The 23326-nt window shown below is 39.6% G+C and overlaps 1 protein-coding gene across 2 annotated transcripts in view; it reads right to left on the bottom strand.

The window, feature by feature from the left end:
* Positions 1-23326, bottom strand: part of aux (cyclin-G-associated kinase) — a 703221-nt gene that overhangs the window by 27806 nt on the left and 652089 nt on the right. The window contains exon 22 of one of the 2 annotated variants that reach the window (XM_090387775.1): positions 8038-8346. The exons of the other annotated variant lie outside the window; for it this stretch is intronic. Within the exon in view, the coding sequence (XP_090243901.1) occupies positions 8038-8346 (309 nt within the window). The remainder of the gene's footprint in view (positions 1-8037; positions 8347-23326) is intronic. 2 annotated transcript variants of the gene reach the window in all.

The raw sequence follows: 23326 nt of genomic DNA, 5'->3' as shown, positions 1-23326 counted from the left end.
ATATCTAGTTAATATATTATAAACAAAAATATGGCATAAAACATTTATAATATATTAAACTTTAGGCAATCTAAATAAAACAATATAGATTAATCATTTGTAAAAATCTGAATATATCCGACATTGTCATCGTCGAATAAAATCTACCTGAGTGTACAAGGCTCAGGCAGAGGGTTAAAACATAAATGGCGTTCATTACTAAAATATGATGGATAGTTAAATTTGCTTTACAATGTCTACACACAGGATTATCATCAGCCCTCAGCAAATACGAATGCGTCACGTGAGAATGTCCTATGTGTAGTCGAGAAAGAATTACTTCCTCCCATCGAACCCTGCGCTGACTAAAATGCCAATGCATTATTACAGGCTTAATTTCATTGAGCTTGTTGGTAGGGCACCCATTCCAAGATTCTTGCCAATGCACACAATTTTTTGTAGATTAGTTGCTTGCAGTCTGTATAGGGGATTGACAAGTGGATGCGACTTTGTGGCGTTGCTAATTTTGCTGCTGCATCAGCTAAGTCATTGCCTCTAATACCAACATGGCTAGGGATCCAGCAAAAGCGAATATCAAAGTTTAACTCTGAAAGGAAGTATAATATTTGCTGCACCTGACATAATACTGGGTGAGTGCTTCTCACGTTGCATAAGGCCTGTAATATACTTAGGGAGTCGATATATAACATGCACCTTTGGTACTGGTGGGTTTTTATATGATCCAAGACCAGTTCTATTGTGTGTAGCTCTGCAGTGTATATGCTACATTCACTTGGAATATGACTGCAGATTGTTTTGCTTGGAAAGACACAAGCAGATTCTGCAAACTCTTCAGACTTCGAGCCATCTGTATAAACCGGCAAGAAGTCAAAGTATTCGGCAAGGTGTGCTGCAAAGAGTTGCCGATATATACATGCCGATGTGTTAGCTTTCAGCCAAATCCTAAGAGTGAAGTCACAAGACGGAGATCGTATATTCCAAGGAGGAAGGACCTGCTTGACTGACGTGGATATATTATCCAACGTGAAGTTAATATTATGAACCAGCTCTTGAATCCTGATACCAAAGGGCCGACTGGCAGTTTTAAGCATATTATATAGATTTTCCCACCGTGGCATATAGACAGATGTCCATGTAGGATGGTCAGGCAGGGATTTTATTTCTATGGCATATTGTAATGACAATTGCTGATGTAGAAGCATCAATGGTGATTCACTGGCTTCAACGTATAGACTTTGGACAGGCGAAGTACGGAATGCCCCAGTGGCAATCTGAATTGTTTTATGGTGGATTGGGTCAAGCCATCGGAGTACAGAATTTCTAGCAGAAGAATAAGCTTGGGAACCATAGTCAAGTTTAGAGTGAACGAGTGCTTGGTATAGACACAATAATATACTTCTATCTGCTCCTCAAAAATTGGAGGAGATAGCACTGAGCATGTTTAAACCCACATGCATTTTGCTCTAAGCTGACGGATATGGTGTAGGAATGTCAGCTTTTGATCTAAGATAAGTCCCAAAAATTTCGTTTCTGCTACCACAGGAATTGGATTTTGTCCAAGTCTGAGTTCCGGGTCAGGATGTAGATTCCGTTTGTGGCAGAAGTGCACACAAATGGTCTTTTGGGCAGAAAACCTAAACCCATTGGTTAAAGTCCAGGAACTACAGTGATTGACTGCTTGTTGCAATTGTCGTTCAATAATTCTCATGGTGCAGGAGTGAAAAAAAATACTAAAATCATCAACATATAAGGCACTATTTACTGAAGGAGGAAGCTGTTTTGTAATGGAGTTAACTTTGACTGCAAACAGCGTAACAATCAGGAAAGAGCCTTGGGGAACTCCTTCCTCTTGACAAAAAAAAACCGGGACACACTGGATTTAACACGAACTTGGAAGAGCCGTTTAGATAAAAAATTTCTGATAAAAGTAGAAAAGTGACCTCTCAGAGCAAAAGAATAGAGGTCTTTTAAAACACCATACCTCCAGGTTGTGTCAAGCTTTTTCCATGTCAAAGAAAACTGATACCAAGGGCTCACGCTTTATAAAAGCATCACGAATCGCTGTTTCCAGTCAGATTAAATGGTCCAAAGTGGACCGATTCCTTCGGAAGCCGCACTGAATCTTGTTCAAATAATCGTTTGCCTCAAGGTAATATAAGGCAGGCAGTCACCATTTTTTCTAAAACCTTACATAAGCAACTGGTCAGAGTTGCTAGGAATTTTGGGGTCTTATTCTGGCTTTGGGAAAGTGAGAATGGTTGCTCTACGCCAAGAATCGGGAAATTGATCCTCTAAATTAATTCAGTTATAAAGATCAGCATTCGCATTAGTAGAGGCATATGATGCAAGAAAGCAAGCTTATGCAGCATCAGCCAAAAAAAAAAAAAAAAAACCCCACTTCCACTTCAACCTTCGTTCGTTCGAAATACCTGTCCAGCTGAGCTTTAAATTTATTTAGGCTATCAACTTCCATGACAAGGGATGGAAGTCTGTTCCAACAACCAACTACCCGCTGTCTAAAGGCAAATTTCCGCACGTCTATCCTACATCTGCCTTTCCTCAATTTGAATTTATGCTCTCTCAGGTGATTATTTTGAGCAAGAGGAAGAATCCCATCAGCATTGAGCATGCTCAAACCATTCAAGGCTTTATACACCTCTCTGGTGTATAAAGCTTTGATCAGATCGAGGTTATCTGATCACCTCGCTGGTGCCTAGTCTCCAGACACTGTAATTTGCAAAACTTAAGCCTTTCTTCGTAAGAGTACCCCTTTGTTCCATTCACCAATCTTGCTGCCCTTCTCTGACTCATTCCAGCAGCTCTACATCTTTCTTGAAATGAGGCCTCCAGACCTGTATACAGAACTCAAGGTGTGGCCTGACCATTGCCTTATACAAGGGAATAATCGCCTCCTTATCCCTGCTAGAAAAATTTCTGTATATCACTGACAAGACACCATGAACTACTTTTGCAGCCTGTCTGCACTGTCAGAGAACTTCATATCTGCCTGACCAATTACCCCCAGGTCCTTTTCATTCTCTACCATTGTCAGTGTAGTACCACAGAGTTGATACATTGCTCTGGGATTGCTGTTTCCCATATGTAGTACTTTACATTTGTCAATGTAAAACTTCATTTGCCACCTCTCAGCCCATCTGCTCAACCTTTCCAGATCCTGTTGCAGCAGCATAGTGTCAGTAGTGTCCTTGACAACCCTGCGAACCTTTGTATCGTCTTGGACATTAAGCTTGATATATACCATCATCAATATCATTTATAAATCCCGAAAACAATAATGGATCCAACACTGAACCCTGAGGGACTCCACTAATAACATTAGTCCACGATGAGCAGTGTCCATTGATTACCACTCTCTGTCTTCTCCCCCTCAACCACTCCTTTATCCATAGCAGCAATTTGCCTCCAATGCCACACTGCTCCAATTTGTGCAGCAGTCTTCATTGTGCAACAGTATCAAAAGCCTTTCTAAGATCCAAGTATATAATATCAAAGTTATTCCCTGCATCCAGTTCTTTTGTGACTGCATCATAGTATCCAATCAAATTGGTCAGGCAAGACTTCCCCTTAACAAAACCATGCTGTGTCTGAGCTATAACTGAAGTCTTGTCTAGAAGATCCTGCAGTGCTTCTTTAAACAGTGCCTCCATTAATTTTCCTGGAACAGAAGTTAAACTCACAGGTCTATAATTACTTGTGTCAGCCTTTGATCCTCCTTTGTGAATTGGGGTCGCATTTGCATATCTCCAGTCTGTGGGTACCTCCCCTAAGTCCAAGGAAGCTCTCATAAGTATGGCTAAGGGTTTGCTTACTTCCTCTGCTGCCTCCTTTAATATAACTGGATAGATCCCATCCACCCCAGGTGTCTTTCTTGTGTTTATCTTCAACAATTTCTCCTCCACTTTACTCACAGTTATTACAAGATTCTCTAGCTTACTGCTAGAGTTGAATACACCTCTGGCTTTCCCCTCGCTAAATAACTCCTCACGTGTGAATGTTAATGCAAAATATTCATTTAATTTGTTAGCTACCTGAGCAGGATCATCAACAGTTGACCCATCAATATCAAGTGGACCAATCTGATTCATACCCTTCCTTTTAGAGTTTACATAAGTAAACTCTAAAAGTAAGATGCAAAGTTTACATAAGTAAACTTTGCATCCCTTGCCAAAGATTTCTCGTAATCTGCCTTCGCCTGCCTAACCTCCTTTGTAACTTGGTTACAGATCAACTTTTATCTATCATAGGTTTCTGTGTCATGTGTTAATTTGTATGTATCCCATGCATGTTTCTTCTCTGCCGTATGCCCCATCAGTTCATCTGACATCCATTTAGGACTAAACCTTGAACAATATTTCTTAGTTGGTATGTAAAGCCTAGTAGATTCCAAGATAAGTTCTTTGAATGCTTCCCATTTTGCATTTGCTGTTGGTAACATCAGTTGGTCCCACTGTATAGAATTTAAATACTGTCTCAGTCCATCGTAGTTGCCTTTACGAAAGCAATAACCCTTCCCTTTACCCCTAATGGTAGTTACTGTCTCAGTCCATCGTAGTTGCCTTTACGAAAGCAATAACCCTTCCCTTTACCCCTAATGGTAGTTACCTCTTTGAGTAAATCCCACTTCAGCACACTGTGATCACTGCCACCTAGTGGTTCATTTATCTGCAGATTCTTAATGCATGAAGAATCACTGCTGATAATCAAATCAAGAGTATTCCTCCCTCTAGTTGCCTCCCGAACAGCTGATGTAGAAAACAATCATCCAATAAATCCACAAAAAACTTGCTAGTGTGTGTGTGACCAGCCCCCAAATTCCAGTCAATATCTGGGAAATTAAAATCTCCCATTATAAGACTCTGATTTACTGGCCCACTCTATTTCCCTGTACAGTTTCTTATTATACTCATCGGAGTTATTAGGCCTATAGCACACTCCTACTCTCAATTTTGATCTCCCAATGCTTATGTCACACCAAACTGACTCGACACTGCACTTTCCAGCGATGTCCACTGGCTTCACTTCCTTGGATTTTATGTATTTCTTAACTAATAGCATAACCCCTCCTCCCTTCCTATCCAGTCTATCCTTTCTGTAGACGTTGTACTCCCCAAATTCCAGTTCTGCATTCCTTATATCTGTGTGACACCACGTCTCTGATATCCCAACAATATCTGCCTTTGATGTTTTGAGCAATACCTCAAATTCATCAAATATCCCAACAATATCTGCCTTTGATGTTTTGAGCAATACCTCAAATTCATCAAATATCCCAACAATATCTGCCTTTGATGTTTTGAGCAATACCTCAAATTCATCAAATTTATTTACTAAACTCCTAGCATTGGTGTACACGCAAGTATACATGCACCTATTTCTATTCTTAGCTACCCTAACACAACCCATGTGTTTACTTGTACCGCAATGGCCCCCAGCAGTCTCTGAAATATCAAGCATCTTGTTTTTCAGGCTTCTGCTCATTCCAATAGAAGCAGTGTAAGAATCTCTTTCACCTCTGCCAGTGGCTACTGTTAATCTATTTGTCTTTGTCTCCCCCCAAGCTAGCAGTTTTCCGACCCACCTAACACTGCCTCGATAGCATCAGCAAATATTCTTGCACCCTTTCTATTTAAGTGTATCCCATCCCTGTAGAAGCAATCTCTCCTGTTAACAAGTACAGTCCAGGCTGAAAAAAATCTACCCCTTGAGCCTTGCACAATCCTTCCAGGGCCGAATTGATCGACAAGGCTCTCATCATATACTCCCTCCTATCGTGTCTGGGCTTAAAGCAGCGAATTGGATTTGGGATGTATGGCCGAATCTTAGAGTTTAAATAACCGGCTTTAACAGAAGATGGAAGAGTAGGAGTACTAAATGTCAAAATGGACCTGGTTGGTAGTAGGTTTCCATCTTTTTTGGTCATTATTCTCCATGCATGAGTCACTTTTTGTTCCCTGAGTTCTTGTATCATCTCTTCTTTAGAGACGGATAGTAAGTCCCATTCGCTGATAACACCTTTTGAGGTGTTCAAAATGTTATGGGACATAACTGACACTGGAATACTGTTAAATGATGGTAATTTTAACAGCTTCTCTGAATGAGTTTCCTTAGAAGTTTCAATTAGAAGGTCTCCAGATTGGAGATGTTAAACCACTTTAGGAGATCCACAAACCAATTCTAAACATTTTTGAATTAGAAAAGGTGATAGTTTGCCAACAGGTTGTGTGGATAATGAGTGCGTTATAAGAAATGCTGGCACATCTTTATTCTCATTTTCCGTCCATAGTCGCTTCGGACGATTGGAGTCATGGTCGTTGTCAGGAATTTCTGATCTCGAGGGCTCTAAAGATGGATAATTACGATGGCTAATTTTGGCCCTGGGGATTTGTGTTAACCACCCAGGTTACCGGCCCTGCCGCGGGGAGGCACAAGCAGTGCTTGGTGTGACCAAGCGTAAAGTAGTAGGGGTTAGTAATAGAACTATCAGAAAAAGAAAGGTGGCTTTCCTTTCTTGCCCTATACATGTACTTATGTTACAAGAGCTGTTATTAAATAAATATATTGCTTAACAAGAGGAATGTAAAAGAACTATAGATCGCTTTTGCAGCTGACCTGAGAATTCGCTTAGTCACAATCGCTTGGCACCTGGGACCACAAATTTTCTAAGCATATCTGTAAAAGAAATGGTGATAGAGTGCTTGTAGAAACTTTGTTGCATCATAGGCAATTTCATGGCCAGAATTGCCGATAGTGCTAGATGAGTGCCTAGGCTGCTGAAGTGCAGGATAGTCGTTGTAGTCCATGGTTAGCTCCTTTTTGTCCTGGGGGGGGGTTAACATTCCCTCCCAGGTGTCCAGCCCCACCACAGGGAGGATAAGCGGTTAGAAGAATTGGTTGGTTAATGAAAAAAAGTAAAATATGTAATAAAAAAAAAGAAAGGTGAATTTCCTTTCTCTGTTCTTACTTGTGATTTCCCAAGTGTACAACTAGTTTATAAATGAACAGTTGATAGAGAATGATATAACTTAAAAAGAACTTTTATCACAGAGAAAGATCACTAGATCATTCATACTGGAAACACTTAACCTTGAATTTGCTTGGCACCCGGGTCCCACTGAGTTGTGCTTGATATTAACAGCACCGAGGAGAGCTTTCCCCATGAGCAAATGGAGGTGGGTAAGAGCAGAGATTCAAAAACCATTTGTTTGCGTACACTTACGGACTTTGTTTATTGTTGCAAGAAGCTGGCATTCAACAATTCTCATGTTTCAGATTGGTAGGATATACTGAAAATCATCTATACATAGAGCTGTGTTTGTTGTTTGGTTATAATGTTTATTGTAATGACAAATACGATGGCACTCAACAGTGGCCCCTGTGGGCTGTGGGGTTGTCAATAGAAAATCACTACCAAGATTTCTTGAAGGAGTACTGCAACATGTTTCAAGTTTCTGTATCTTTTTTACAATAATGTATTGTATTATTTGAACTATGTGCATAAAGTGTATTGTGTTTAAATTGTGATAAAAATGTAACTGTAACATCTTGTGTGTTTTGTAATGGAATCACATTAACTAGTTCTGGTATTATTTGCTGTCATGTTACAGAAACTACACATACTAGAAAAAAAAAAAAAAAAAAAAAACTCAGAACATATTTGAAAGCAACAGGCAAAATCAGTTTAGATAAGTGCTTTGATAAAAAGAGTTTTGTTTTGTTGACCAGTATTATAAAAAGAAATGGGCAGATTAAATGATTAAAAAGCTCTTTTTTTTTTTTTTTTTTTTTTTTGTTTTGTTACTGCATATACTTTGCTTCATTGCATCATTTTGCCAAAACCAACATGTAAAATTTGGCTCATATAATTAAAATACAAAGTCTCATGAGGCAAGTGTGGTAACCCATTTAATTACAATTTCAATAATGAATGTAGAGGATTAATTTTATGCTAGAGATCCTCTATTAATATTAATTAAATTGATATACAAGGCATTACATTTTAAGATATCTTGCTCTTACCACCTGATTTCCTCGGACCCCTATCCTCTCTTTCACCAAAAACGCTTGAAAAGTGACTCCTATTATAGTCAGATTTCTGCTGATTAATCCCAGGCTTTGTTTGTGGTGATGATGTAGTAGGTGGCGTTCCAGTCTGTCCTTGAGAATTCTGCGGTGACTGCCAAGATGAAGCTGAAGTGCCACCATAAGACTGAGGCCGTGGAAAGTTCTGAGGACTGGCATTTAAAGAATCATTCTGAGACACTGGTGGTTTCTGCCATGAGGTAAATGTTTTGTTCTGGCCTTGTCCGGCATTAGCACTTACGTTACCTAGCACCAAAAATAAAAGAACTGACAAATCACTAAATATGATGTTTAAAGGAAAATTTGGGCATAAGGATTTATGTGCCAAACTTGTTATAAAACAAATTACAAGTTAAAAGGATAAAGTAGATTTACCTCTTTTTTCTTCCTAAAATGGATTTTGCAGGATGGCATTCTTAAGTCCTCAAAGTAGGTGTTTTTCTGTTAAGGTTGCACTGTCATTAACTGCCCCACCGTTGCACTACAAATAATCACTCCCATACTGAGAAGAACAGTTGCATTTTATCTGTGGCACACAGTTAAACTGATGTATACTGTTCACTAATTTGAATGCCTATATATGACTGATATATTGACTGATCTGTTTACTTCTTTTAATAAAAAGAAGCATTTAGGCATTTAGCATTCCAAAGCATTCAGGTTCCTTATAAAACACTGGGATTTTTTTTTTTTTTTTATCAACACGACCTGGAAGAGTTGTTTTGATAAAAAATTCTTAACAAAAATAGGAAGGTGACCTCTAAGACCAAATAAATAGAGCTCTTTTAAAACACCATACCTCCAGGTTGTGTCATAAGCTTTCTTCATGTCAAAGAAAACTGATACCAAGTGCTCACGCTTTACAAACGCATCACGAATCGCTGTTTCCAATCGGGTTAAATAGTCCAAAGTGGATCGATTTTTTCGGAAGTTGCACTGAATCTTGTTCAAATGGTCATTTGCTTCAAGGTAATATATAAGGTGGGCATCCACCATTTTTTCCAAAACATTACATAAGCAACTGGTCGGAGCAATAGGATGATAGTTATTAGGAATTTTGGGGTCCTTTCCTGGCTTTGATCCTCCAAACTGATCCTACAAATAAATTTGGTTGTAAAGATATAACAACAGCTCTAGAGAGTGAGATGGAAGGTGTTTTATCATCTCATACTGAATATCATCTGGTCCTGCAGCACTGACCTTTAAGGTAGCAAGCGCAATGGTTAATTCCACTTAACTGAAAGGCAGGTTATAAGGCTGGACTTTGCTTGAAAAAAAGTTGAGTTTTTGCTTCTCCATATTCTTCTTTAAAACTAGAAACTCTGCAGTGTATGAGGTCCCAGCAGATATGCTGGAGAATACCTCTCCTAGAGCATTGGCAATGTCAGTTGGCTCTGCTAATGTACATCCACTGTGTTCTAACACTGATGAGGGAAGTGATGTAAATTTGCCCTTCATTTTTCTAATTTTTTCCCAGACGACTTTAGCACTGGTCATCTGGTTAATTGAGAATGTAAACTTTACTCCAGTCTGCTTGATCAGAATCCATTGTGGGATTCTGAATGGATGGCAGTGTTGTCCATCCACTATGGTAGATATTATGGGGAAGTGATCGCTTCCATAAGGATTCTGTTCAACCTCCCAGGAAAGCATAGGTAGGTGAGCAGATGGAGAGAAAGTATGGGTAGGCATAAGGAAATAGGTGTTGATTCCCATATTTAGTAATGAAAGGCTGTTATTGTTGAGCTCTCCTCTCCCTCCTTGTTAGTTGTTGGCGCATCAGCTTCTATGACCATAATGCACCTCCCAAAGTTTTTGCATTTTACTGTGATCCAAGCCCGAGGGGGGAATTGAACCCACGACCTTTGGGTTGCCAGGCAGGCACTTTACCTGCCTGGCTAGCCCGGTCGGCTGTTATTGTCAAGCACACGTTCAAATATGGAAATAGGTGTTGATTCCCATATTTAGTAACGAAAGGTCGTTATTATTGAGCACACGTTCAATAATACGACCTGTTTGTTAGTTTCTGCACTACCCACCAGGGTACTATGTCCATTAAAGTCTCCAAGAAATAATAAAGGAGAGGGCAATTGCATAATAAGATTATCAAGATCTGCCTGGGAGATGTGTGCCCCAGGAGGCAAATATATAGAACATATCGCGATAAAAGAACATATAGCACATATCTTTATTGCTAAGCAAATGGCTACTGCTTGTAAGTTAGTGTTTAATTGAACTTGTGAGAAAGGGGTATGGTTGCTCACGAGGTTTGCGACTCCTCCATGAGCTGGGCCATCTCCATTTCTGTCTTTACGGATAGCAGTAAAATTTTGAAAGATGAGGTCATCACTTGCCTTTAGGTATGTTTCTTAGAGACAAAGCAAACAGGTTTTATTTGATTAGCATCATATTTGACATCCTCCATATTTCGTCAGAATCCACAACAATTCCACTGCAATTATTTAGCCATTATTATTTGGAGTTAGCGGAACCATTGGCTTGCTTCCAAAGTTATGCGGGTTTTGATTGGCCCGCTTTGGATTTTATTCTGCCTTTGGGAAATTGAGGGCACCCAGTATTAGCATTAGCATTAGTAGAGGCATATGATGCAAGAAAGCAAACTTATTCGGCATCAGCCAAAAAAAAAAAAAAAAAAAAAAAAGACACACACCACTCCCATTTCACCCCTCCGTTCGTTCGAAATACCTGTCCAGTTGAGCTTTAAATTTGTTCAGGCTATCAACTTCAACAACAAGTGATGGAAGTCGGTTCCACCAACCAACCACCCGCTGGCCAAAGGAAAATTTCCGCACATCTATCCGACATCCGTCCTTCCTCAATTTGAATTTATGCCCTCTGAGGTGATTATTCTGAGCAAGATGAAGAATCTCATTGGAATTGAGCATGCTCAAACCATTCAAAGCCTTATACACCTCTATCAGATCACCTCGCCGGTGCCTAGTCTCCAAACTCTGTAATTTGCAAAACTTAAGCCTTTCTTCATAAGAGCAACCCTTTGTTCCATTCACTAATCTTGTTGCCCTTCTCTGTACCCGTTCCAGCAGCTCTACATCCTTCTTGAAATGAGGCCTCCAGACCTGTATACAGTACTCAAGATGTGGCCTAACCATTGCCTTATACAAGGGAATAATCACCTCCTTATCCCTGCTAGAAAAATTCCTGTATATCATTGACAAGACACCATGAGCTACTCTTGCAGCTCGTCTGCACTGCTCAGAGAACTTCATATCTGCCTGCACAATTACCCCCAGGTCCTTTTCATTTTCCACCACTGTCAGTGTAATACCGCAGAGTTGATACGATGCTCTGGGGTTCATCATCATCATCATCATCAGCCATTTTCAATCCACTGCAGGATGAAGGCCTCTCCAGCAACTTTCCAGTTCCTTCTGTATTGAGCACTGGCCATCCATTTACTACTCAAAAACTCATGAATTTCATCTATCCATCTCCGCCTTTGTCTTCCAGGTTTTCTTCTAGCTCCTCTTGGGTACCATTCTGTTATTTTCTTAGTCCATCTGTCATAATGTCTTCGAGCTATGTGTCCTGCCCAAGACCATTTTAGTTCTTTAGTTTTGATAAGAATGTCCTCTACTTGAGTTTTCTGCCTAATCCATGTGTTTCTCTTCTTATCTAACAGTCTGATTCCCAATATAATTCGTTCCATTCTTCGCTGTGTAGTTCTTAGCTTCTCTTCCATTCTTTTGGTGAGTGCCCAAGTTTCACTTCCATAAGTCATGGTGGGGAGTATACATTGATTCATTATTTTACGTTTCAGACAAACTGGGATATTGCTCTTCAGTATGTGACTATATTTCCTGAATGCTATCCATCCAAAATTTATTCTTCTCTTGACTTCCAGCCATTTATCATTATTACAGCTAATAACTTGTCCCAGATAAGTATATGTTACTTTTTCTCTGGGGTTACTTTTTCCCATATGTAGTACTTTACATTTGTCAATGTTAAACTTCATTTGCCACCTCTCAGCCCATCTGTTCAACCTTTCCAGATCCTCTTGCAGCAGCATAGCGTCAGTAGTGTCCTTAACAACCCTGCCAACCTTTGTATCATCTGCAAACTTGGACATTAAACTTGATATCCCATCATCAATATCATTCATAAACACCGAAAACAACAACGGACCCAACACTGAACCCTGAGGAACTCCACTAATTACATTAGTCCACGTTGAGCAGTGTCCATTGATTACCACTCTCTGTCTTCTGCCACTCAACCATCCCCTTATCCATAGCAGCAATTTGCCTCCAATGCCACACTGCTCCAATTTGTGCAGCAGTCTTCCATGTGTAACAGTATCAAAAGCCTTTCTAATATCCAGATATATAATATCAAAGTTATTCCCTGCATCCAGTTCTTTTGTGACTACATCATAGTATCCAATCAAATTGGTCAGGCAAGACCTGCCCTTAACAAAACCATGCTGCGTCTGAGCTATAACTGAATTCTTGTCTAGATGATCCTGCAGTGCTTCTTTAACCAGTGCCTCCATTAATTTACCTGGAACAGAAGTTAAACTAAGTTGATCCTCCTTTGTGAATTGGGGTTACATTTGCACATCTCCAGTCTATGGGTACCTCCCCTGAGTCCAAAGAAGCTCTCATAATTATGGCTAAGGGTTTGCTTACTTCCTTTGCTGCCTCCTTTAATATAACTGGATAGATCCCATCCACCCCAGGTGCCTTTTTTATGTTTATCCTCAACAATCTCTCCTCCACTTTCCTCTCAGTTATTACAAAATCATCCAGCTCACTGCCAATGTTTACTTTACCTACGTCATTCTCCTTCCTGAATAACTCCTCATGCGTGAATGTAGATGCAAAATACTCGTTTAGATTGTTAGCCACCTGAGCAGGATCCTCAACTGTTGAACCATCAATATCCAGTGGACCAATCTGATTCATCCCTTTCCTTCTTGAGTTTAAATATGTAAAGAACTCCTTTCTGTTTTTCTTTGCATCCTTTGCCAAGGATTTTTCGTAGTCTGCCTTTGCCTGCCTAATCTCCTTTGTGACTTGGTTACAGACCAATTTATATCTATCATAGGCTTCCATGTCACCTATTAATTTGTATGTATCCCATTCATTTTTCTTCTCTGCCACATGTCTCATTAGTTCATCTGACACCCATTTAGGCCTAAACCTTGAATAATATTTCTTAGTTGGTATGTAAAGCCTGGTAGCCACCAAGATTAGTTCCTTGAATGCTTCCCATTTTGAGTTTGCTGTTGGTAACATCATCAGTTGGTCCCACTGTATAGAATTTAAATACTGTCTCAGACCATCATAGTTGCCTTTACGAAAACAAAAACCCTTCCGTTTACCTCTGATGGTAGTTACCTCCTTGAGTAAATCCCACTTCAACACACTGTGATCACTGCCACCTAGTGGTTCATTTATCTGCAGATTCGTAATGCATGAAGAATCACTACTGATAATCAGATCAAGAGTATGTTATTACTCTTGTTGCCTCACGAACATGCTGATGTAGAAAACAATCATCCAATAAATCCACAAAAGCCTTGCTAGTGTGCGAGTGACCAACCCACAAATTCCAGTCAATATCTGGGAAATTAAAATCCCCATTATAAGACTCTCTGATTTACTGGCCCACTCTATTTCCCTGTACAATATCTTATTATACTCATCAGAGTCATTAGGCCTATAGCACACTCCTACTCTCAATTTTGATTTCCCTATGCTTATGTCACACCAAACTGACTCGACACTGCCCTGTCCATCGATGTCGACTGGCTTCACTTCCTTGGACTTTATGTGTTTCTTAACTAATAGCATAACCCCTCCTCCCCTCCTGTCCTGTCTATCCTTTCTATACACATTGTATTCCCCAAATTCCAGTTCCGCATTACTTATATCTGTGTGACACCACGTCTCTGATATCCCAACAATATCTTCCTTTGATGTTTTGAGCAATACCTCAAATTCATCAAATTTATTTACCAAACTCCTAGCATTGGTGTACACGCAGGTATACATGCACCTGTTTCTATTCTTAGCTACCCTAACACAACCCATGTGTTTACTTGTACCGCAATGACTCCCAGCAGTCTCTGAAATATCCTGCATCTTGTTTTTCAGGCTTCTGCTCATTTCAATAGAAGCAGTGCAAGAATCACTTCCACCTCTGCCAGTGGCTACTGTTAATCTATTAGTCCTTGTATCCCTCCCAACTAGCAGTTTTCCGACCCACCTAACACTGCCTCGACAGCATTAGCAAAAATTCTTGCACCCTTTCTATTTAAGTGTATCCCATCCCTGTAGAAGCAATCTCTCCTGTTAACAAGTACAGTCCAGGCTGAAAAAAATTCTACCCCTTGAGCCTTGCACAATCCCTCCAGGGCCGAATTGATCGACAAGGCTCTCATCATATACTCCCTCCTATCGTGTCTGGGCAGAATTGCAGACACTTTCAAATTCAACCCTAATTCACGGCTTTTTTTCAACAGTGACCTGTACTTGCTAAGTAATTCCGCCGGTCTCCTACTCTTAATATCATTAGTGCCAATGTGTACAACTATATCACCCTTTGTGCCCTTAAAAGATGATATACGCTCTACAACGTCATCAACCTTTGCCCCTGGCAGACATACCCTGGTCCTATTCCACCTATCAATTTCTTCAGTATCCATTTCTTCTTCAGGGTGAAGATTCAGAATAGATTCTTCCACACTTTCCTCTTCTTCATTTACCTCCATTTCCTCCTGCATCTCACTAATAATAGGCTGGGATTTAGTTGGAGGAAGTTTTTCTTTAGGTGCTACTTCCTTGGTTGGTATTGAGATGGGAGTACTGACTGCTTTATCTTGCTGTGCTTGGGTTAACAAGTATTGGGCTTGTGGTGTAAAAGAATCACGTGGTGAGACTGAAATATCAGTTTGCATTGAAATAGAAACCTTCCTCAGAACTGCTTGTGCATAAGATTTTCTACAATTTACTGATGTTATCTGTTTCTTTGCTTCTGCATGTGGGATGTTTTGTTCCATCTTGATTGTTTGAATTTGTTTTTCCTCTTTCCATTTTTGGCATGCTCTTGAATATGCCAGGTGTTCACTGCCACAATTCAAGCAGGCTGGTTTCGAAGCAGAACATTCCTTTGTGCCATGTTCCTTGCCTCCACAGCAGGCACAAGCAGGTGATCCATGACATGCCTTCTGAGAGTGGCCATACTTTTGGCATCTGAAACATCGCAACGGATTCGGAACGTACAGCCTTACAGGACAGTTCAGATAACCAGCCTTGATGGAAGTAGGTGGTTTAGGAGTGTTAAACATAAGGATAAGAACCCTAGTTGGAACTAGTTTTCCCTCCTTATGTATAAATATTCTCTTAATGGCTGTCACTCCTTGATCTCTCAGTTCGGTGCATATCTCCTCTCAAGATGTTTCAAGGAGATCCCAATCGGCAATTACACCACGTGATGTATTCAATGTCCTGTGTGGTGACACCTTAATTGGAATGCCTCCAAAAGATGTTGCTCGGAGAAGCAATTCTGAATGTTGCACTGAGGAAGTTTCTACTAAAAGGTCACCCGATCTAAGTCATTTTACTGGCTTCAGGGACCCAGCCAGCCCTTCAAGACCCTTCTGAATGAAGAAAGGCAACATTTTATCTATTTCCTTTTCACCGGTAGAATGTATAAGGAATCGAGGTACCGGAGGTGGTGCAGCTTCTGTTCGGTGTTTCTTTTTTGATGTTACGTTATCTTCATCAATTTCAGATAGGGATCTCGTAGAGGCCTCAGAGGGGTTTGAAAGATTTAAATTACTCATAGGAGTAAAGAGAAAATTTCCGATGCCCTCACACACCACTGAGCCCAATGAGGGAACGCCCACTCGTGAACTAGCATGTACCGCGTACACGAATGGGACGCCAAGTTAGGTCAGGAGCACCATACCCACATTACCAATAAGCCTTGATCCCATCCCAGGACCAAAGGGAGGGAAACTTATTGGAACACAGTTGAACCTAGCAGTAAGAACCACTCGCCAATTGATCCCAGTCGGGCTAGTCTGGGACCGCCTGTCTTGTAGAAGCAGGGGGCCAAAGTGGTAGGTTAGGGTTGGGCCCCTCAGTTGCCACGATCCACCTTTCCTAGTTTCCATGGGTTGTGGCACACGCAGAATTCTAACAATGCAACACTGGAACCAAGGCATTAGATCCCAGTGATGCTAACCTGGTAGACCAGCAGCATCACTGTGGGGTCCCCTCACCACGTACAGATGCCCACGTCGAGGGGATATATTTTAAGGAACCCATGAATATAATATAATGTTAATGTTATATGCATAGATACCTTATGGGCATTACAGGAATCTATGTATACAATACAATGTCTATATTGGCAGGTACTGATATGATCCAAAACTAAATCTACAGAGTGCAAATCTGCAGTGTTTGTTCTGATTCCCCCAGGATTCAGATAGTAGTGTTTGGAAAGACAGCAGCAGATACCATGTGATGCTGACTTGAGCCATCTATAGACTAACAGGAAGTTAGTGTTTAGTTTGATGTGTTGAATAGCATGCAGGTGTGGAGTAGCAGACTTACTTTCAGACTTCACCTAGTTCTGAAGGGAGAAATCTCATTCTGGAACATAAGCATGCCCAGAATGGATTTAATTTGATTTGATTTTTTGATGCATCTGAGTGCATTATGGCCTAAGATGCCAACAGCAATATTTATTGCCATGGCAATCTATTTTTAGGCTGCCATGCCAATATATATATATATAAACAGGTTATTAATATCTATAAAAACAAGCAAAGAGTAATGGTGTATATAGTAAATAACAAAAAGAATAAACCTCATCAATGACCTACAATGAACTGAAGAAATCAGTATACATAATACATTTTTGGTGCTGGTAGGTTTGTATGTGAACCAAGGCTAGCTCAAATGTGTGCAGCTCAACAGTGAATATGCTAAATTTGGGGGTGGGATGGGGGGAGACATGCATGGATATCATAGTGTCTGGAAAAACAGCAGCACTTCCCAAAAACACTTCTGACTTCAAACCATCTGTGTAGATTGACAAAAATTCAAAATGTTTAGCTTGGTGAGCAGAGTAGAGTTGCAGGGAGTGTTGCACAGATTTTCTCAGCATGGCTCAAAAACAGGCGAAATGTAAATGCAACCACTTATAATCCAAAGTACTTCAGGTCCACCTAAACTACACTTAAAAAGATGCTAACCAGCATTTTACAATATGATGCATTGTCTAAGTTCTGATTTGTAGTGTTGTACCACTTTTTAAGGTGGAACAGGTGCACATGGGCAATGGATTAACCCATCTACAAGAAATCTGACAAAAAGCCTCTAATATTCTAATTAAGTTCTGAAAATTTGGACTTAATCAGAGTAATCCATGCAAATACACAGAAATATCATTATCAGGCAGTTTTCTCAAGTGTCTGGCAACCACAAGACTTCTACATGGGCAGTCAGTACACACACGTGAGCCAATTAACATTTCATAACATTCCTCTCATATATGTAAAGAGCATGGAAGTGCTCTTTACAGATGAGGGAAATGTTGCTTTTTTCCGAGAAAATGAGAAAAATTATAAAGTTGCCATAAACCACTATTTTTCTATACACCAATTTAAAGCAAATTATTTTAAACAATGATTCATCACAATTTCTTCACTTAAATAATTTTATTTATTAATCATTTGATCATATATAATATAATTAATAAAATTTGTTTCATATTGGTGAAAGTGATGCTTTTGAAACTTTGCACCAGGGTATTTATATTTGGCTCAATAATGGGCATCTTGAGCTGTAGGCTAGGTTCCACATCCAGTAGCTCCTTTCTGTAGCATCTGATACTGTATGTATCAGATGCTAATTATGAACATATCACACTCATGAATGGAAAATTGATCAATTCAATTGGGAGAGACCAGGAAACAGACTCCTAATTCACTCCTTTGTTATTACTGGCTCTAGAAAGTGTTTGTTTGTTCATGTTCTATTGCAGTATATGGATGTGTTTTTTAAACCTATATGTCATAGAGTTGTTTCTCAAACAAACGAAGAAAATAAAAAAGTGTTAGGAAAGAGTAAGCTCTTGCCAATCAAGTTGTCTGCATTATAGTTCAGTCTTCTGAAGAAATCTTGATATCCTATCCTGTACATTAAAAATCATGATATTTCAGCCCCAAACTGACTGGTTACTACAGTGTGAGAAGCATGCCTTCTACTCACTGGTCATTTCTTCACACAGCACACTGAAAAGACATACAACCAGTGGCTGTGATTTGATTATAATCCCAATTTTCACTACTTGCTTGAACAAAAAATTAACATTACGATGCATATTTTTGAACACCAAATGGTCTTCATGAATACAGCAGTGTGTGGATGTGGACTTACATTCATGTGCAACCTCTTATGTCTCTTATGCATGTTGCAATGACCTTCCTTACCATACACACATTTGGTGCTCTATCGGTGCTGACCCCAATGCATCTTTCCAGTCATAGCCAACAAAACAATTGTTAACTAATTGTAAAGTCTTTTCCTTTTGAAGGATGTTTTTTGTGATAAGCAGAACAAAAGTCCTCAAGCACTTCTCCCTCGCATATATATAACACATTGGCCAAATGATAATTCATTCTCATCAGTAGTTTAATCCAACTGTACAGCAAAATATTTGCAGGCAACCCAGATGCAACAATAATTGCACCTCCACACTGTATACCGTTGATTCTACATGATGCTGCAATGTCAACCGATAAAGGAATTTTGTCAATAACATATCTTTCTGCTAGGGTGGGTTATGTTTATGTTAAGCAACGAAGCACTAAAGCTACAAGAGCATCACTACATTTTTAATTGCATGTATTCTTCAGTCAATTTGTAGGACAAAAAAAAAAAAAACCACAGAATTTCCAAGAAAATAAACCATGGAACCTTTACACCTGAGACTGATTAATTGATTAATAAAAGTCTCCAAAAATTCCTTGCATTGATGAAATCTGAACACAAGCCTTTTTCATCTGGTGGGGGAAGGTCATTCATTTTAATCACTATTTACCCATGAGGGCTGCACACTTTGCCTTTGTTTCAATTATATTTGCCTTTAATTTTGCAGCTGGCCTTACAAGCTCTTTGGCAATAGTGTGACTTTTAAGTATTCTTGCTACGAGCAGTGCAACTTTGAATGATGCCTCTATATTTTGATGTCTTCTCCACCCTTAACAATTAAAGCCACTTTCTGGGTAATTTCTCTAATAAAAGGCACTTTCTTTCAATAAATTTATTTCGTGCCTGTTCTGGAAAAATGAAATTAGTTTACCAGAGATTTCAGTCTTTTCTTTGAAAGCTTTCAAAGACAAAGTTCCACAACAGAAAATCAAACTGGCGACTAGGAGTGGGTGGATTGCTGTCCAATAAAATCCCATTTTTAATAACACATTGTCTGTTTGCACTTCTCTTTTCTTGGTTGGTTATGGGAGATCACCCTTGCAGATTCGTTTATTATAGCTATAGTCTCACATTCGATAAGAACACTGAAGTTCTGTTCACTATTTATGTTTACACTGGTACAGCAGAACCTGTTTAGGAAAATCCCATTCACGTCAATATCCCACTTTCGTCGGCACTTTTTCTGAGTCCTGGTCCACCTGTTTAGCATTTAGTAAGTTTTGACCACATTACTTGATGTTAAGATGCATGTTCACCTATCCCAACACGATTTTACAGTCCAAGATACAATTTTATTACTTTTTGTCATTGCTTATGTCGACTTATGACTTTTCAGTTTTATTGATGTAAAATTACTAGATATCGTTGCTCCAGTGTGTTTATTAAAAGGATTCTATTTCTTGCTTGTGAACAGTGAACTTTACTTTCTGTAGGGTATTTTTTAACGTCCTCCCTCTTATATGCATGTACTGAAATATGTATACCCAACAATGGCAGCTCAGGAACAAAAATGAAAGCTAGGCCTGTACATTCTTGAGACAAAGTATTTGGTAATTAAAACACTAGAAGATGGAAAAAAAGTGTGCAGATGAGCGAAAATAATTTAATGTCAAACACAACACACTGAGTGGTTGGGTGGCAATTCAGCAAAGATTAAGGTGCAGTACGAGGGTGGAAGTATAAATTCTAAGGCCAAGAAGATAAAGCTCTTCAAGGATCCAGAACCAGAAGAAGCCGTGTACATATGGCACTGCAACACCATAAAGAATGACTGAACTCTCACCAATGGGCATGCAATGTTTACAGAAGAGGATGATCATTTTGCCAAAAAACTGGGCATCACAAATTTTACTCTGCTGAATAGATCAGCCCTTTTCAAACTATGCTCTGCAGAGCCCTTGGTCTCCGCCATAGTTATCTGGTGCTTGACGAGATAATTTTAGAATGCTACTATTTTTTTCTAAAACTATAAAATTGAATCAGAATACGCTGTGCATAAAAGTAAAAGAGTAAATTTAGCCTTTTCTGAGTGACCTTGGATTGTCAATGTGTATGTTATATATGTAAAGATCTGCTGCTAGTGACTGACTGTTTCTATTTTTAGTGTATTTTTAAAAATTTTTTTTTTTATTAAGGCTCTGGAATGTTTTTTTCTTTCTGATGTGGGACTCTACATGTCAAAAAAGTTTGGGAACCACCTGGAATAGATGGCTTACCCATTTTAAGCAGCTTCAAACTATCCTAACAGAATACTACCCTACTTACATAGATTTCCTGTTTATATTCCGGCACGACAACCAAGTCAGTAGAGTTTACAATAAATCGTCAATACAAATATTTATAGTATTTAGTAGTCACAGGCTTGAACCCCGGTTCAATCAAAGAATGCATGCTATGCACTCTCGCTCCTGATCACTCGGCTACTTCATCTACTGATGAAACAGCCCTGTTCTTCAAGTGCACTCCAAATAAGACCTACACACTCAAAGGAGCAACCGCAGTCAGAGGAAAGCAACCAAAAGACCCTGAAACAGTCCTAGTAGCTACTAACATGGACAGGAGTGATAAAGGTCTATTTGCTTGTTGTTGTTGGCAAGATTAAAGGAATGGAAGCCTATGATAGATATAAGATGGACTGTAACCAAGTCACAAAGGAGATTAGGCAGACAAAGGCAGATTATGAGAAATCTTTGGCAAAGGATGAAAAGAAAAACAGCAAAGAGTTCCTTAACTATGTAAACTCTAGAAGGAAAGGGATAAATCAGATTGGTCCACTGGATATTGATGGTTCAACTGTTGATGATCCTGCTTAGATGGCTAACAAACTAAATGAGTATTTTGCATCTACATTCACACATGAGGAGTTATTCAGGGAGGGAAATGCCAGAGGTGAATTAAACTCTGGCAGTGAGCTAGATGATTTTGTAATAACTAAGAGGAAAGTGGAGGAGAAATTGTTGAAAATAAACATAAAAAAGTAACCCGATTTGGATGGGATCTATCCAGTTATATTAAAGGAGGCAACAAAGGAAGTACCCATGGACTGGAGATGTGCAAATGTGACCCCAATTCACAAAGGAGAATCAAAGGGCGACAAAAGTAATTATAGACCTGTTAGTGTAACTTCCCTTAATTTCCATTAATGGAGTGCCTCCATTAATTTCCCTGTTCCAGGGAAATTAATGGAGGCACTAGTTGAAGAAGCACTGCAGGATCATCTAGACAAGACTTCAGTTATAGCTCGGACCCAGCATAGTTTTGTTAAGGGGAAGTCTTGTCTGACCAATTTGATTGGATACTATGATGTGGTCACAAAGGAACTGGATGCAGGGAATAACTTTCATATCATATATTTGGATCTTAGGAAGGCGAAGACTGCTGCACAAATTGGAGCACTGTGGCATTGGAGGCAAATTGCTGCTATGGATAAAGGGATGGTTGAGTGGGAGAAGACAGAGTGTTAATCAATGGACACTGCTCTTCGTGGACTAATGTTATTAGTGGAGTCCCTCAGGGTTCAGCGTTGGGTCCATTGTTTTCTGTATTTATAAATGATATTGATGATGGTATATCAGACTTAATGTCCAAGTTTGCAGACAATACGAAGGTTGGCAGGGTTGTAAAGGACCCTAATGACAGTAAGCTGCTGCAACAGGATCTAGAAGAGTTGAGCAGATGGGCTGAGAGGTGGCAAATGAAGTTTAACATTGACAAATGTAAAGTACAACATATGGGAAGCAGTAACTCCAGTCAGTGTAGTACCAACACTGTGGTACTACATTGACAGTGGTAGAGAATGAAAAGGACCTGGGGGTAATTGTGCAGGCAGATATGAAATTTTCTGAGCAGTGCAGATGGTCTGCAAGAGTAGCTCATGGTGTCTTGTCAATGATATACAGGAATTTTTCTAGCAGGGATAAGGAGGTGATTATTCCTTTGTATAAGGCAATGGTCAGGCCACACCTTCAGTACTGTATACAGGTCTGGAGGCCTCATTTTAAGAAGGATGTAGAGCTGTTGAAACGAGTACAGAGAAGGGCAACAAGATTATTGAATGGAATGAAGGGTTGCTTTTATGAAGAAAGGCTTAAGTTTTGCAGATTACAGTGTCTGGAGACTAGACACCTGAGAGGTGATCTGATTGAGGTGTATAAAGCCTTGAATCGTTTGAGCATGCTCAATGCTGATGGGATACTTCCTCTTGCTCAGAATAATCACCTGAGAGGGTATAAATTCAAATTGAAGAAAGACAGTTGTAAGATAGATGTGTGGAAGTTTGCCTTTAACCAACAGGTAGTTGATTGTTGGAACAGACTTCCATCTTTTGTTGTAGAAATTGATATCCTAAATAAATTTAAGGCTGAGCTGGACAGGTATTTGGAACGAACGAAGGGGTGAAATGGGAGCTGTTTTCTTTTTTTTTTTGGTTGATGCTGCATAAGCTTGCTTTCTTGCATCATATGCCTATGCTAATGAGGTCATCGGCATAAATATAAGTTTCTACAGAATTTGGGATGATTGTCTTTAGAGTGTGTATTCTAACTGCGAAGAGCGTGGCACTTAGGACTGACCCTTGTGGTACTCCTTCCTTCTGCAAGGAGATTCTGGAGAGAGTACTTCAATAATGGACCTGAAAGGTTCGATCTCTGAAAAAGCTCTGATTTAATGACGGTAAATGTCCTCTTAGTTCCAGGGCATGTATGTCACGAAGGATGCCATGATCACTTGGTTTC

This window comes from Mastigoproctus giganteus, chromosome 13 (assembly GCF_048544385.1).
Source record: "Mastigoproctus giganteus isolate SK-2022 chromosome 13, ASM4854438v1, whole genome shotgun sequence".
NCBI classification, from domain to species: Eukaryota; Metazoa; Arthropoda; class Arachnida; order Uropygi; family Thelyphonidae; genus Mastigoproctus; species Mastigoproctus giganteus.
The sequence above is the reverse complement of the archived record's forward strand: the minus strand, read 5'-3'. Positions and strand labels throughout refer to the sequence as shown.